The sequence below is a fragment of the Hemiscyllium ocellatum genome, chromosome 2 (genome assembly GCF_020745735.1).
Source record: "Hemiscyllium ocellatum isolate sHemOce1 chromosome 2, sHemOce1.pat.X.cur, whole genome shotgun sequence".
In the NCBI taxonomy this organism is placed as follows: domain Eukaryota; kingdom Metazoa; phylum Chordata; class Chondrichthyes; order Orectolobiformes; family Hemiscylliidae; genus Hemiscyllium; species Hemiscyllium ocellatum.
This window is the reverse complement of record NC_083402.1, coordinates 19,549,759-19,564,729: the sequence shown is the minus strand read 5'-3', so window position 1 is coordinate 19,564,729 and position 14,971 is coordinate 19,549,759. Positions and strand designations below refer to the sequence as shown.

Here is a 14,971-nt window from a genome sequence, read left to right as displayed (position 1 = left end):
GGCTACTGCAAGGTGTCCCAGGACCCCCGGCTCTGAGGACAGCAACAAGAGTCCATTCTCTAGAGATACCCTCAGCCAAGAATCTTCAGGCCAAGTCCTTTCAAAGGACTATTGTAAGTTAGGAGCATATTTGTCACCAGAAAGTCAAAGGTAAGTCAAAAGGAAACTTTCCTGAGGAATGGAAATGCAAAGAAATGATGAGAGAATTCAAAGAAATAATGTTGCAGAATGAAAGTTGAAGACAGCATTCGTAGGGGTCAAAGACAATCAATGCAGATTTTGAATCTTTAAGCTTTGAAGCAGAATCTGTAATTGATGCAGGAACATTTCTTTCAATGCGGACAGCTTGCCATGTTTGAGAAGTGAAAGTCAGACCAACTAACATAAAACTCTATGGTCCAGGAGGCACAGATCTTCAGGTTTGTGGCAAAGTCACCATGAAACTGAGTCACAGAGGATGCAATATCAATGGGATGCTTCATTGTGGAGCAGAAATACATGTATTTATTGAGGACACCTTCGCAGAATGGGTGCAGCCATGAAAACAGGAGAGAATCTTCGCAACAATTGTCATACCTATTTCAAAGTTTTAGGCAAAACGAAGTAGAAGTGTTTCATTATTTTGCAAAAAGATGTGAAGCTCTCTTGTTTCCAGGAAAATTCCTCATCCTTTGTTGATCTGGTGTCTCATGCAAGCTCAATATAACCTTCAACGTAAAACAAAGAACGGTGGATGCTGGAGACCTGAAACATGCAAAAATGTGTAACTTCTGGAGAAAGTCAACAGGTCTGGCAACATCTGTGGAGAGAAACAGAGTTAATATTCCAAGTCCAGTGACCTTTTTTCAGAACTGGGTTTCTCCCTCAGTTTCTGTTTATTATATGTCTCTTTGCTCCTCTACTCTGTAGCTCTATTAATGGAACCTAGAACACTGCACACTTTATTTTGTGTAGGAGCCCAGTCCAACACTTATTTCTTATGTTTTTACAAAACCAAATCTGGGGTGACTCGATCTTGTGTGTTTTGTAACTCACTGAACTGCCAAGACAATAAATGTCTATGGTATAGACAGAGAATGCACTAAATGCTGAAAGATTTGAACAGGCAGATTTGGACATTAAAAGAGACAAATAAATTAAAAAATCAATGGAATGAATCAACTAGACGGACTAAAGTCACTTCAAGGAAATTATACTGAGAAATGAGCTCCATCAATAAACTTCTCTCTCCTTCAAACTCTTTAAATACAAATTCAATATTTAAATAATTCCTTTAATTGGACTGGAAGATTTCTGTTTGAGTGGAATGTTCAGAGCAAGGCAAGGAACCAAAGAGCAAAGTTATTTAAAAATTAAAAGGTTCATTGATGCGTAAATATTATAAATTAACCAAAATATACATCGTCAGTCTATCAATGTGAAAATTTCCAATTAATTTCTATTTCTTGTCTTTATCTTAAAATCCTTGCTGGTCTCTTTTAACAATAGTCAGAGGTACATTTGTTATAATTGATATGTATGTGAGGTACACAGTTCTATACTATCAAGTGCATATAAGGCTTGTCAAAACAAAAAATCAATTCCCTTCCCAGCTCAATTTCAAATTCCTGATAATGTTATCCTAAATGAAAGGAGGGCAGTTCTCCTAAGTGTTGTAGTTGAATATTTGTCCTCCAGCCTATGTCACCAAATAGTTAACCTGGACATCTTGATCTGAATTGTTGCTGGTTTTGGGATCTTGCTTTGTGCAGTTCATTTTAGGGAAAATCATCATCATTGGAAGTCCCTTGCAGACAAGGATGACTCTCTTCCACTCTCAGGGTGAGCCTCCAGGTAGCAGTATAGACCTATGTGGTGACTGCAGGCTCTGTTACACTTGGGACAGAAAGTGGTGGGGGTGGGCATAATTGTGACAGCATGCTCCTTACACCGTTGCCCCCGGCTTCTGCTTTTTCCTGATGGCAAGTCTCGCGGTGCTGAATGCCATTCCGGATGCTCCCGCTCCACTTTGGATGGTCGTTGTCCCAATGATTTCCAGGTGTCTGTAGGAATGCCGCATTTTGCCAGTGAGCCTGAGGGAATACCTGAATTGCTTCCTCTGTCCACCTGGGGCTCACCTGCTGTTTCGGAGCTGGGAATAGACCACCCACTTGGAGGGTCTTGTGTCAGTCATGCAGATGACATGCCGAGCCATTCGCAGCCGATCAAGGGGTCAGTGCCTCGATGCTGGGGATGTTGGCCTGATAGAGGTCACTGGTGTTGATGTGTCTGTCGTCCCAGAGGATTTGCAGAATCTCGCACAGGCAGTAGTGGGAATGATGGTGGTGTAGTGACAGTGTGACTGGACTAGTAATACAGAGATCCAGGCTTAAAACTTTGAGGATTCAAATCCTATCACAGCAGGTATTAAATTTAGTTAATAAAAGCTGGAATTGAACACAAATCTCAGGAATGGTAAACACGAGACTATTGTTTAAAATAAAATTTCATTCAACAACTTGGAAAGAGTCTCTGCCTCATGTGATTTCAAACCAACAACAGTGTGGCTGTCTCATCACTGTCTTCTGAAATGGATTAGCAGCTCAAGGGCAATTAGCGATAGGCAATAAATGCTTGTTTTTCCCATAATGCCCACATCCCAGGGAAAAATAGGAAATTGTTATGTCTCGTACATCGCAACTTAAAAAACTTTCATAAAATATTAAAAAACATTGACCTAACTCATGGTTGTGATGGGTGCTTTAAAAATGCAAACTTTTCTATTGATTTATTTATGGGAGGAGCTTTTATGGGATGGATTTTCCAGGTCTGGAATTATAATTTGGAACATTGTCCTACCCCATTGGTTTGTACCCATTAAAATTAATAACCAAACTCTTTACATAATGCAGCAATTTTAAGCATCTGTTTAAAACATTGAAAAGGCCTGCATTTTTTATTTACCCTTAATTACAGTGGAGGGTCTTCTTTTTCAATTGCTGTAATTCTTATAATGATGATGCTTCTGCAATGATGGTAGGTAGAAAAGTCCAGGATATTTAACTCAGTGACAGTTGAAGGGATGACGAGAAATAAAAGCAGGGAGTGTTAGAGATACGCATAGGGTCTGGCAGCAGCTGTGGAGAAATAAGCAGAGTTCAAGTCTGCTCCAGAATTGACATCTGGCCTGTATGTGACTTCAGTTCCAAAGAAAAGCCATTGGACTCAAAGTGTTAGCTGCTTCTCTCTCTCTAGCAGTGCCAGATCTCAGGAGTTTGGCCAACACCTTCTGCTTTTATTTCTAGCATCTGTAGTATTTTGCCTTTGACAAAATAATCCAGTGGGCTGAGAGGTGGCAGATGGAATTTAATTTAGAATAATGTGAGGTGTTGTAGTTTAGTAAGGCAAATCAGGGAAGGACTTATGGTAGGGTCCTGGGGAATGTCGCTGAACAATGAGACCTTGGAATGCAGGTTCATATTTCCTTGAAAGTAGAGTCGCAGGTAGATAGGGTAGTGAAGAAGGTGTTTCTTATGCTTGTCTTTCTTGGTCAGTGCATTGAGTATAGGGGTTGGGAGGTCATGTTGCAGCTGTATCAGACATTGGTTTGGCCACCTTTGGAACATTGCATTCAAATCTGGTATCCCTGCTATAGGAAAGATGTTGAGCGGGTTCAGAGGAGGGTTAGAGCAAATGGGAGAGGCTGAATTGGCTGGGGCTGCTTTCTCTGGAGTGTTGGAGGCTGAGGGGTGACATTATAGAGGGTTATTGTTATGAAGTTGTAGACATGTACTGTATCTTTAAGATACAGAAATTTCTGGCTGGCACAAAGTGTTCTGAAAGATTTTAAAATGTAACAGTTGGTGGAACAAATAACTGGAGATGCGTTACCATGATACAAAAATTCAAATTCAGCCAATCAGTTTAGATTATGCCCCAGATACCAAACTCCAATCAAATTTGAATTTAGTATTTTGACAACATCAAACCAATGAAATTATTTGATGTTTCGGGGTATAAAATCAGACATTTTGAACAGTTGCAGGGTAAACTGCCAAGAACACCAATACGTATAGATTGCTATCCGAATAGGTCTCTGAAAAGTACCAGTTCATATGAAAGACTGATGAAGCAGAATACTGAAGAAAAGATGACAGAGGAAAAGCTGGCTGCTTTTGAAATTTGAGTTTTGTTTTGTAAATCCTGATTGGGGTTTTATTGGGCCAGTATTGCAGAATGGGAAGGTAAAAATAGGTTTAAGAGAAAGAAATTGTAAATAGTTGTTAAGATATAAAACCTGTAATTTTTGCTTTAAAAAGTGACCTCTTGGATAGTTCTTTGCCTCTTGAAATTTAACAAATTATGGTGTGAGGTGAGCTTCTCTGTGTGTCGGGTTTAAAGTGGCAGAGGGGTCTACCCCATATCATAACAGTTATAAAATAATGAAGGGCATGGATAGGGTGAATAGACAAGGTCTTTTCCCCAGGTGGGGGAGTCCAAAACTAGATGGTATGAGTTTAAGGTGAGAGGGGAAAAATTTAAAAGGGACCTAAGGGGCAACTTTTTCATGCAGAGGGTGTTGCATGTATGGAATGAGCTGCCACAGAAGATGGTTGCGTGGGTACAATTACATCGTTTAAAAGGCATCTGGATGGGTGCATGAATAACAAAAGTTTAGAGGGATGTGGGCCAAATGTTGACTTATGTGACTAGATTAATTTGGGATATCTGGTTGGCATGGATGAGTTGGACCAAAGGATCTGTTTCCGTGCTGTACATCTCTATGACACAATGACTGACTGATGGCATATGTCCAGTTGACATGATGATATTGCTGTTTTTTGGTGATAGAGACTAGAAAGTGATATTGATGCAATCTATAGTAAATCTCAGAGAGTTATCGTACTGCTGTCATTGTATGTCAATGATGGAAGAATAAGTTGTATTTGGTATAATTGAACATATTAGTACTCAATAGTGGATGTTGAATTCAGACATTGTTCTGCTGATGAGGAGAATTGCTTTTACCTTAATGGCCAATGCTCCATCCAGGAGAGCTAGGAATACTCATTTCCCTTTGGTATTGATCTCTGTAGAAAGGCTCTGAGGGATGATTTTGCTTCCACTTGACACTTAGAATTTAGAACTCAGCAACAAGTCATTTAGCTCATCCTGTTTAATCTAATAGTTATTGCCCTCCCACACTACTTCAACAAATTCTATCTGCATATCCTTCGATACATTTCTCCTCCATTTGCTTCCCCTCAGCTGCATCCCTGCTGGTTGCCTCAATGACTCTTTGTGTTAGTGAGTGCCACATTTTAGTCACCCTCTGGCTAAAAATGTATCCGCTGAATTTCTTTTTAGATTTATTACCTATGTTAATGAATAGTTCTGATGAAATGTCACAGACATGAAATATTAACACTGTTCCCTCTTTACAGATGCCATTAGGTATTTTTTGTTTTTGAATACAGTTTCCAGAGTCCATGGTATTTTTTAAATATACAATAATGAACCTTAGTTTTAGACTCTACGTGCCAATTTCACAAGTTTTCAAAAGTCTGATAAAATCCAGAACTCCTTAGTTGGATGATCTGGAGCAAGTCAGGTCTGACCACAACTGCACAATCTACAAATGATTTTTTTTTAAATGAGCTTTTAAGGTGCCTCGGCCATGGTCTCGTTTTGATGGATTGGTGACCATCATTTTTAGTTGTGACTGGCATGGTCTTAAGAAGTCTAACTTTGCTAAGTCCCTATGAAGGTTAGAGATATAGTTTGAACTACCCACCAAAGGGAGTCTCCCTTCTCACCATATTGTTTCCAAAGGTCTTGTTTGAGGTACGTTGGCTTATCATCCCTAACAATGGGACCTGAAAGATTTAAAATAAGGTCAGGGAACTGGCTTCAGGTTTTAGTCACTTATGGTGACTGAATATAATATAAATGTTATGAATGTTGACCAGTGAGGAAGGGAAGGAGAAACTGCAGCCAGGTTGCAACCCATACCAGTACCAGAAGAAGTTGCCAAATAGCAAGGAGGTGAAAATGTGTTGCTGGTTAAAGCACAGCAGGTTAGGCAGCATCCAAGGAACAGGAAATTTGACGTTTCGGGCCAGAGCCCTTCATCAGGAATTCCTGATGAAGGGCTCTGGCCCGAAACGTCGAATTTCCTGTTCCTTGGATGCTGCCTAACCTGCTGTGTTTTAACCAGCAACACATTTTCAGCTTTGATCTCCAGCATCTGCAGACCTCACGTTTTACTCCAAAATAGCAAAGAGGGGTTAGCAAAAGGTATTAATTTCTATATAAGGCTCTAAGGACAACTGTACCAATCCTCCTGAAATTACTATTTGAAATTGCACGAACTCAGCACACACTGGGAATGCAATCTGGGCTATCCTAATGGGTATTACTTTGATTTAATTCACCAAGGTATCAGCTGAACTGCACTGAACTCACAACAGTGACTGGACTTCAAAAGGATATCAAAATGTTTTCCAATATGCAACACTTTTCATTCTTTTATTCTCTTTCTCTTTTCTCATTGCTTGTGCAGTTGGCTGTGTCTAGTTTGGTAATGATGTTGAGACGTGCACGTTCATAAACTCCTGAAAATCCTCTTAAACCAGAAAACTAAGGCTTTAATCTTTGATACTTGAAACCTTAACACCACTCGCAAACATGACTTTATCCTGGACAACAGAAATCTTTAACTTTCTTTCCAGATTCCTAAATTCTATAAACAAATTGGTATTTGTGATATTTTTATGCCTTGTTGCTCGTGTGCTTATTTATACCATATTTATGTGTTTGTTTTCAGCTTGGTGACAACTAAAGAAATAGAAGGCTCTCGATCCCGTGCTCCGGCAATGTCTCCATCTGACTTTTTGGACAAATTGATGGGACGGACATCAGGATATGATGCCAGAATTAGACCCAATTTTAAAGGTACTTGCACTTTGCTCTTGAGAAGTGGATTTGAAAGACACTGGTGCTGTATCTTATTCTTTCGGTCAGCACCCAGACACTAAGGGGGGCCGGAAGCTGGAGATTCTGGTATTGAGAGACTGTAAGTGACTCTTGACAGACTACTGACTCATTAAGGATGATGGATAGGCTTGTGCTGGTGTGGGTAGAGTGTTTGATAGGTGGCCAACCAGCAGTGAAAGATTGGCAGCCACATTCTTGTGCTTAAAATGCTAAATGAAGAGAAAACATCAGCCTAGAAACAGAAGTTAAACTTGCATGATTATGATTTCCTATGTAAATATATTTTAAAATGCTTCATAGAGGGAGACCCCTCATGGAGATACTCAGAAGTTACAATGTGGAAACAGATCTTGCAGTCCTTTCATTCAATGTTTATGGGCTTTGAATAATGTTGGCACAACATGGATTTAATGATGGACAACATGGAAGGGCTCATGCCCGAAACGTCAATTCTCCTGCTCCTTGGATGCTGCCCAACCTGCTGCGCTTTTCCAGCAACACATTTTCAGCACAACGTGGACTTAATTCTCACAGTAGTCTGTGAGATGTTTGCGCCGCAGTGTTAAAAGGAAGGGAATTCAAAGATTTTGAGCCACTTGAAAGTGTAGGAACAGCCAAAACAGTTCACGTCAGGATGATATGTGACTTGGCAGGGAACTTGTAGATAGTGTGCCTGTTGCCTTTGTCTTTCTAGGTGGTAGAGGACTCTTTTTCTGGGTAGTGAAACCAAGCTGAATTTTCGGTTATCTGCTGGATTAATGCTAGGAACAGTCACTCGAGTATAATACTTGAGTATTGTTGAGAAGAAAAAGTGCAAAAAATTTGTAAAGGAAGCAGATTTTTGTCTTGCGCTTATCAGAACCGGATCACAAAAATACCAAATCTCAAGGGGAACAACAACTTATCTTCAGCAGAGGGTGCTGAATTGTTGCAAACAGACTCTGATCATAGAGGCATTGTCATGGAGAAAGCACCAGCAATTTTTCTTTATATTTAAATTTAATGCTTGATTTTAACAGTGCTAAGCATTGGCACTTTACAGTACCAACATTTGTATCTAAAAGCAGTTATTATATTGTACGAAGTACCTCAAAAATTCACCTGTATTATTCACCATGACAAAATGACCTAATGCAGGATAGATTTGCAATCTTCCTAATTTTTCTTTTTTGCGTGGTACATCCCTCATCCAACAGACGATGAAAGCTTTGATTATCTATCTAATGATTGTAGATTTACATGTCTTGAGAAATTCTGCAGCAGTCATTGCAGCAGAGTGCAAGCATTGTACTTGTAAAGGATTACATTTCTGGTTCAGTTATACTGAGAATCAGAACTGTAATCGGGTCAGTGTAGTGAACTGCAAAGGGTGGATTAGTGCAGCTGTCCCAGTTACACAGTGAGTTCTCGGCAGGACACTCTTAATTCAAGCCCTTGCTCTGACTGTGCAACATATCCAGACTTGAAATAAGTCATTTATTTCTAACTGTAACAACCTAAAGGAAGCTGTGTCCTTTTACGTGTAAACCTATGCTTGGTTAAGGCACAGATTAACAAAGTATAAGACAAAGGTAGATAGATTATTGATGAACAAAAGCATCAAAGGTTATCTGGCTAGGCTGGGATGTGGATTTGAGGCAACCATCAAGTCAGTCATGATCTTATTCAAGGGCAATGCAGGATAGAGGAACCAAATGACCTCCACCTGCTCCTCATTTATTTTTGTGTGTGCATTTCTCTTGGTGTTTTGCAAAAATATTTCGCAATGTTAGTGGATAAAAGTCTGTTGATTCAAATCTATTTTACTAAGGCCACATAAGGGACTGCTGCATTATCTGATGTGTAGACCTTCAGGTGAGATGTTCATCTGAGATCCTACTGCCTGTTCACAGCAGATGACACAGTATTCACAAGAGATGACACAGCATTATTTGAAAAAGAGCTAGGGAGCTCTTCCATTACTTGGGTCAACCATTTATTTCACAACTAATACTTTAAGAATTTATAGTCTAGTAATTGTTTTTATTCATTGCTTGTATGATCTTACTGTATGCACACTGACTGCTGTGTTTGCCTTTGTAAGAGTGACGACAGCTTAATCGGAATTTCTTGGTTGTGATGCATTTTGGGAAGACATCGACATCTGAAAGGTGCTCTAGAGATGAAGCTTCCTTTCTCTTTTGTGTATTATAAGAAGGATGTTATTAAAGTGAAAAGGGTGCAATAAAAGATTCACAAGTGTGTACTGAGACTGGAGTGTTTGGATTATAAGGATAGGCTGAGAATTCTTTCTCTGGAGCTCAGGAGGCTGTGGGGTAACCTTATCAAGGTTTGTAAATCATGTGTGGCATCGATAAGATGGATTGTCAAGGTCTTTTCTCCATAGTCCAAAGCTAGAGGACATGGATTTAATATGAGAAGGGAAGGATTTAAAAGGAACCTGAGGGTCTAAATTTTCACACAGACTCTAGTGTGTATGGAACGAGTTGCCAGAGGAAGTGGTAGAGGCGGGTACAATGACAACATCTCAGACATTTGGGCAGGTACATGAATAGGACAGGTTTGAGAGCGATATGGGCCAATTGCTGGCAAATGGGACCAGTTCAGTATTAGAAACCTGGTCAGCATGGATGATTTGGGCTGAAGGGCCTGACTTTGGGCTGTATGACCCTATGAATCTCTGATTGCATTAGGTGGGTAATGTTGGGCTTGTGCAGGCATCTCTACCACACATAGGATCACATAAATTAGGAGCAAGAGCAAGCTTTTCAGCCTCTCAGGCTTGCTCCACCGTTCAATAAGATTGTGGCTACTGGGATTCTAAACCACAATCTACTTTCCTTCCCATTCCTTGCTTAACAAAATTCTATTTGCCTCTTCTGTACCTTCATCCAAGTCGTTTATATAAATGGGAAACAGTTGAGAACGCAGCACTGATCCCTGTGGCACACCACTTATTTCGAGCCATAGAGTCAAAGAGATGTACAGCATGGAAACAGACCCTTCGGCCCAACTCGTCAATGCCGACCAGATATCCCAATCCAACCTAGTCCCACCCGCCAGCAACCGACGCAAATCCCTCCAATCACTTCCTATTCATATACTCATCCAGATGTTGCAATTGTACCAGACTCCACCACATCCTATGGCAGCTCATTCCAAACATGTACCACCCTCTGCATGAAGAAATTGCCCCTTGGGTCTCTTCTATATCTTTCCCCTCTCACCCTAAACCTATGCCCTCTAGTTCTGGACTCCCCCACCCCAGGGAAAAGACTTTGCCTTTTACCCTATCCATTCCCCTCATGATTTTGTAAACCTCTATAAGGTCACCCCTCCGCCTCTGACACTCCAGGGAAAACAGCCCCAGTCTATTCAACCTCTCCCACAGCTCAAATCCTCCAAACCTGGCAACATCTTTGTAAGTCTTTCTGACCATTTTCAAGTTTCACATCTTTCCGATAGGAAGGAGACTAGAATTACACACTATATTCCATAAGTGGCCTAACCAATGTCCTGTATAGCCACAACATGACCTCCCAATGCCTGTACTCAATACTCTGACCAATAAAGGAAAGCATACCAAATGCCTTCTTCACTATCCTATCTACCTATTTCATCTTACTAACCACATTAAGATCCATTTATGCCCATTTTGAGGTTACTGTTAACAAGCCAATCTTCTGTTTATGCCAATAAAACAAACACAGACAAGACATACTTAAAAGTTGAGCCTTGGGCAGTGTTGTAGAACAGAAAAATCCAGGGGTTTAGATATACCCATCTTTGAAGTTTGTATCATTTATAGTTAGGATGGTTAGGAAGACGTTTCGCAGACATGTTGAGCCTTCATTGCTCAGACATTTATGTATGGGAGTTGGGACATTATATTGTGGTTATGCAATATATTGGTGAGGCTTCTGGAGTCCAGTTCTGGTCTCCCTATTATAGGAAGAATATTATTAAGCTGGAGAGAGTTCAGAACAGATTTACCAGGATGTTGCTGAGAATGGAGGCTTTGAGTTTTGAGGAGAAACTGGGTATGCTGGGACTTTTTTCACTTGAAAAAAATGAAGAGAAAACCTGGAGGAGGTTGAGGGGTACCTTATAGCTGTTTACAAAATTGTGAGGAGTATAGATAAGATAAACGGCAGGTGTCCTTTTCCTCAGGTGGAGGATTTCAAAACTGGGGGACTGGTTTTAAGGTGAGAGAAGAGAGATCTTAAAAGGACTTGAGGGGCAACTTTTTGACACAGAGATTGGCTCATGTTTGGAATGAAGTTCCTGATGTAGTGATGGATGCAGGTACAGTTGCTATGTTAAACAACATTCAGATAGGTACATGAATAAGAAATGTTTGGAGGCTAAGCACAGGCAAGTGGGACTAGTTTAGTTGTGATAATGGGGAATTGGGGTATGTAATGAACTTAACTTCCAGAAGACCCTTTACATATTTTCTGATTCCCTTTTATTATTGACTGCTGAAGCTGTTTCAGACAATTCATTCCAGAATACAACAATTTTCCACATAAAACATTTGCTTGTCATATCAATAGCTTTAATTTTTTTTCTCTCCTCTGGTTACTGATGTTTCAGCTGTCGAAAACAATTTTATTTTCTTTGTATTTCACCATCTCAATGTCTTTTGTTACTTTGAACAACTCTATAAAGTTTCTTCCCTCAGAAAAACTGATGTCCCTGGTTTAATAGTTTTCCTCTTCCCATGTCTTGAGGTCCTAAAATATTAGACAACAAGACATCAGAGTAGAATTAGGCCATTCAGCCCATTGAATCTGCTCCACCATTCGATCAGTGCCGATATGTTCCTCAATCCCATTTTCCAGCCTTCTCCCATTGATCCCCTCACGAATCAAGAAACGATCTATCTCTGTCTTAAATAAACTCCAACTACACCCAAAGTTGGACACAAGACTTCCACTGAAGTTTGGCCAATGTTTTTAAAAGGTTTAGCATAGCTTCCTTGTTTTTGCACCTGTGCTTCTATAAAGCCAGGGCTCTCAATATTTTATGCAGACTTTCATCTCCACATTGAAATTCAGTGCCAAGTACCCAATGTCTGAGACACATACTCAAATGAATAAATGAACAAATATTTATTTGAATAAATGTATATTCAAATGAACAAATTCTCAGTTTTAATCTATTATTTTTCATGAATTGATTGTATTATGAGTTCCATACTGCAATTAATAATTAAAGGAGTTACAGTATGAAATGAGCTTAATTTGTTTATTTTGTGCTTCTCAATGCAAGAGAATAATGCATGTGTCATTAAACATGAATCTTTCATTGAGAAATAGTCGAGCCCAAACAAAGCAATGTCTTCTGATCCTGTGAATGCAAAAGGAAGCATGAAATTACATCAAGATAGGAATTTGCCAAAAAATTAGATTAAACCAAAAAGTATTTGTGTAACATTATATCAGAACAAATAAGGAATACAGTATCATAACATTTGACAGATTCATGACATTAAACTTGTTAAGAGGTGTATCTATATCTCCTGATAGATCCAAATTATGTCTGAACTAAGTCATGGTCACAAGGGAGACAGCCAAACCGGCAATCATATAAGCATAATACTGACCAACTCCTCCCAGAGACTGATATACAGTCTCTGGGTGGAGCTGGTCAGTATTATGTTTGTCTGATTGTCTGTTTGGCTGTCTCCCTTGTAACATCAGTGCTACAGGAAGACTTCATATTAACCCTTTCAGGCCAATTAAAGCATGTGTATGGGATGATAGTCATGGACTCTGTCAGATTTCTTGAATGGTGTTGCTACACTCATCCTAGCAAGCAGAGAATATTCCACCACACTGCTGAGCCATACCTTGAAAGAGGGAGGACAGACTTTGGGGAGTCGGTAGTCAACTCAGAATACCCAACCTTTGACCTGCTGTTTTAGTCAAAGTGTTGATGTAGTTAGTCCACTTATGTTTCAGGCCAGTCACAATGATATTGAGATATTTGACGATGGTCAGCCTGTTGAGTGTCAAGGGAGAGTGGTTAGCCTCTCTCTTGTTGAAGATGGTCATTGCTTGCTGGTTCTGTGGTACAAAACCCACTGCTCAGACCAATATGAGTGTTCTCCGGACCTTGCAGTATTAGGGCTTGAGCTGTTTCAGTATCTGAAGATTGTCATTTTGAACACTGTGCAGTCACCATTGAGAATCTTTAACTTCAGTGTTATGATGTTTAGGCAATCACTGAAGGAGGAACTGAAGAAACTTGAGGAGATATATGTAAATTGCATGCATACAAATAAAGAGTAGAAGCAGCCCACTCAGCATTATTTGGTTTGATTTTCAACAACCACAGCCATCTTCCTTTGTGTTAGGAATGACTTCAACCAGAGGAGAGATTTCCTCCTAATTTTCATTGATTTCATCTTGCTTGTTGATGTTATACCCAATCAAACGCTGCATCCGTGTTGAGGTCAGTCACTATCACCTTAATGCTGATATTCAACCTCTTTGTCTATGTTTGGACCAAGGCTATAAGATTGCATCTAAGTGCTTCTCGGGGAATCTAATATAAAATAACTTTGAAAATATGTATTTACTTGTTGAAAGTAATGAGAAATTGAGTTGCACAAACCAGGAAAAGCTCAAATTTTATCATGGCAGCAACTGGACAGTTGTTTTTCCATCGGTAGTATGCACAGTAGATTATCCTACAGGCCAGAACTGATGTCAACTCAGTGCATCCTCACCATCCTGGTTCAACCCTTCTGTAAAGCCTGATTGATGGTAGGGTGATTCAAAAGGTTCGGAGGCTGCGGGATAAATTTCTTCCATTGAGTTATAGAATCATACAATATAGAGGAGACCCTTTAGTCCATCTAGTCTGTACCACCATAATATACTACTACTTTCACTAGCCTTGCTTCTCTGTGTTAGGCCCATGGCCTTGAATGTTATGACACCTCAAGTGGCACATCCAAGTACTTTTAAAAGGTTATCACATTTCTGACCTCATCTATCTTCCCAGGCAGTGCGTTCTAGACCTGCACCATCATCTGGGTGAAAAGAAAATCCTCAAATGCCCTGTAAACCTCCTGCCTTTCACTTTAAAATTATTGACCCTTCAACTAAGAGGAAGAATTGCTTTCTATTCACCCTGTCCATGTTCCTCAATCTTAGACACTTCTGTTAGGTTTCTTCTCCGCATTCTCTGCGTAAAATAAACAACCCAGGTTTATCCAGCCTTCCTTCATAGCTGAAATCCCCCATCCCAGATAACATCCCCTTTAATCTCCCTTGCAGTCCCAGTAGTGCAATCACATCCTTCCTGAACTGCAGACAATATTCTAACTTGCAGCTGAATCAAAGCTCTGGGCAACATGACTTCCCTGCTCTGATAATCTATGTTACGACTGATAGAGACAAGCACCCTGTATGCCTTCTTAATTAACCTATCAAGCTTCAGGGATTTGGAGATCAACATCCCAAGATTGCCCTGTGCCTCTGCCCTCAGCGGCAATGAGTTCCACAGATTAATCCACTCTCTGACTGAAGAAATTCCTTTTCAATTCTCAAGGGACATCCTTCACTCTGAGATGGTGTCCTCGGGTCCTAGTCTCACCTGGGCGGCACAGTGGTTAGCACTGCTGTCTCACAGCGCCTGAGACCCGGGTTCAATTCCCAACTCAGGCGACTGACTGTGTGGAGTTTGCACATTCTCCCCGTGTCTGCGTGGGTTTCCTCTGGGTGCTCCGGTTTCCTCCCACAGTCCAAAGATGTGCGGGTCAGGTGAATTGGCCATGCTAAATTGCCCGTAGTGTTAGGTAAGGGGTAAATGTAGGGGTATGGGTGGGTTGCGCTTCGGCGGGTCAGTGTGGACTTATTGGGCTGAAGGGCCTGTTTCCACACTGTAAGTAATCTAATCTAATCTACTAGTGGAAGCATTTTCTCCACCTCCACTATATGCAGGTCTCTCAGTATTCTGTAAGTTTCAATCAGATCCTCCATTC

The 14,971-nt window shown here is 40.3% G+C and overlaps 1 protein-coding gene across 4 annotated transcripts in view; it reads left to right on the top strand.

Annotated features, from left to right (window-relative positions):
• Window positions 1–2,747: 2,747 nt before the first annotated feature.
• glra3 (glycine receptor, alpha 3) overlaps window positions 2,748–14,971 on the top strand; it is a 141,893-nt gene continuing 129,669 nt past the window's right edge. For 2 of the 4 annotated variants that reach the window (XM_060843068.1, XM_060843051.1), the window contains exons 1-2: window positions 2,748–2,790; window positions 6,799–6,933. In XM_060843068.1, coding sequence (XP_060699051.1) covers window positions 2,748–2,790; window positions 6,799–6,933 — 178 coding nt within the window. Of the gene's footprint in view, window positions 2,791–6,798; window positions 6,934–14,971 lie in introns of those variants that run through there. The other 2 variants (XM_060843074.1, XM_060843060.1) reach the window with 1 other exon arrangement.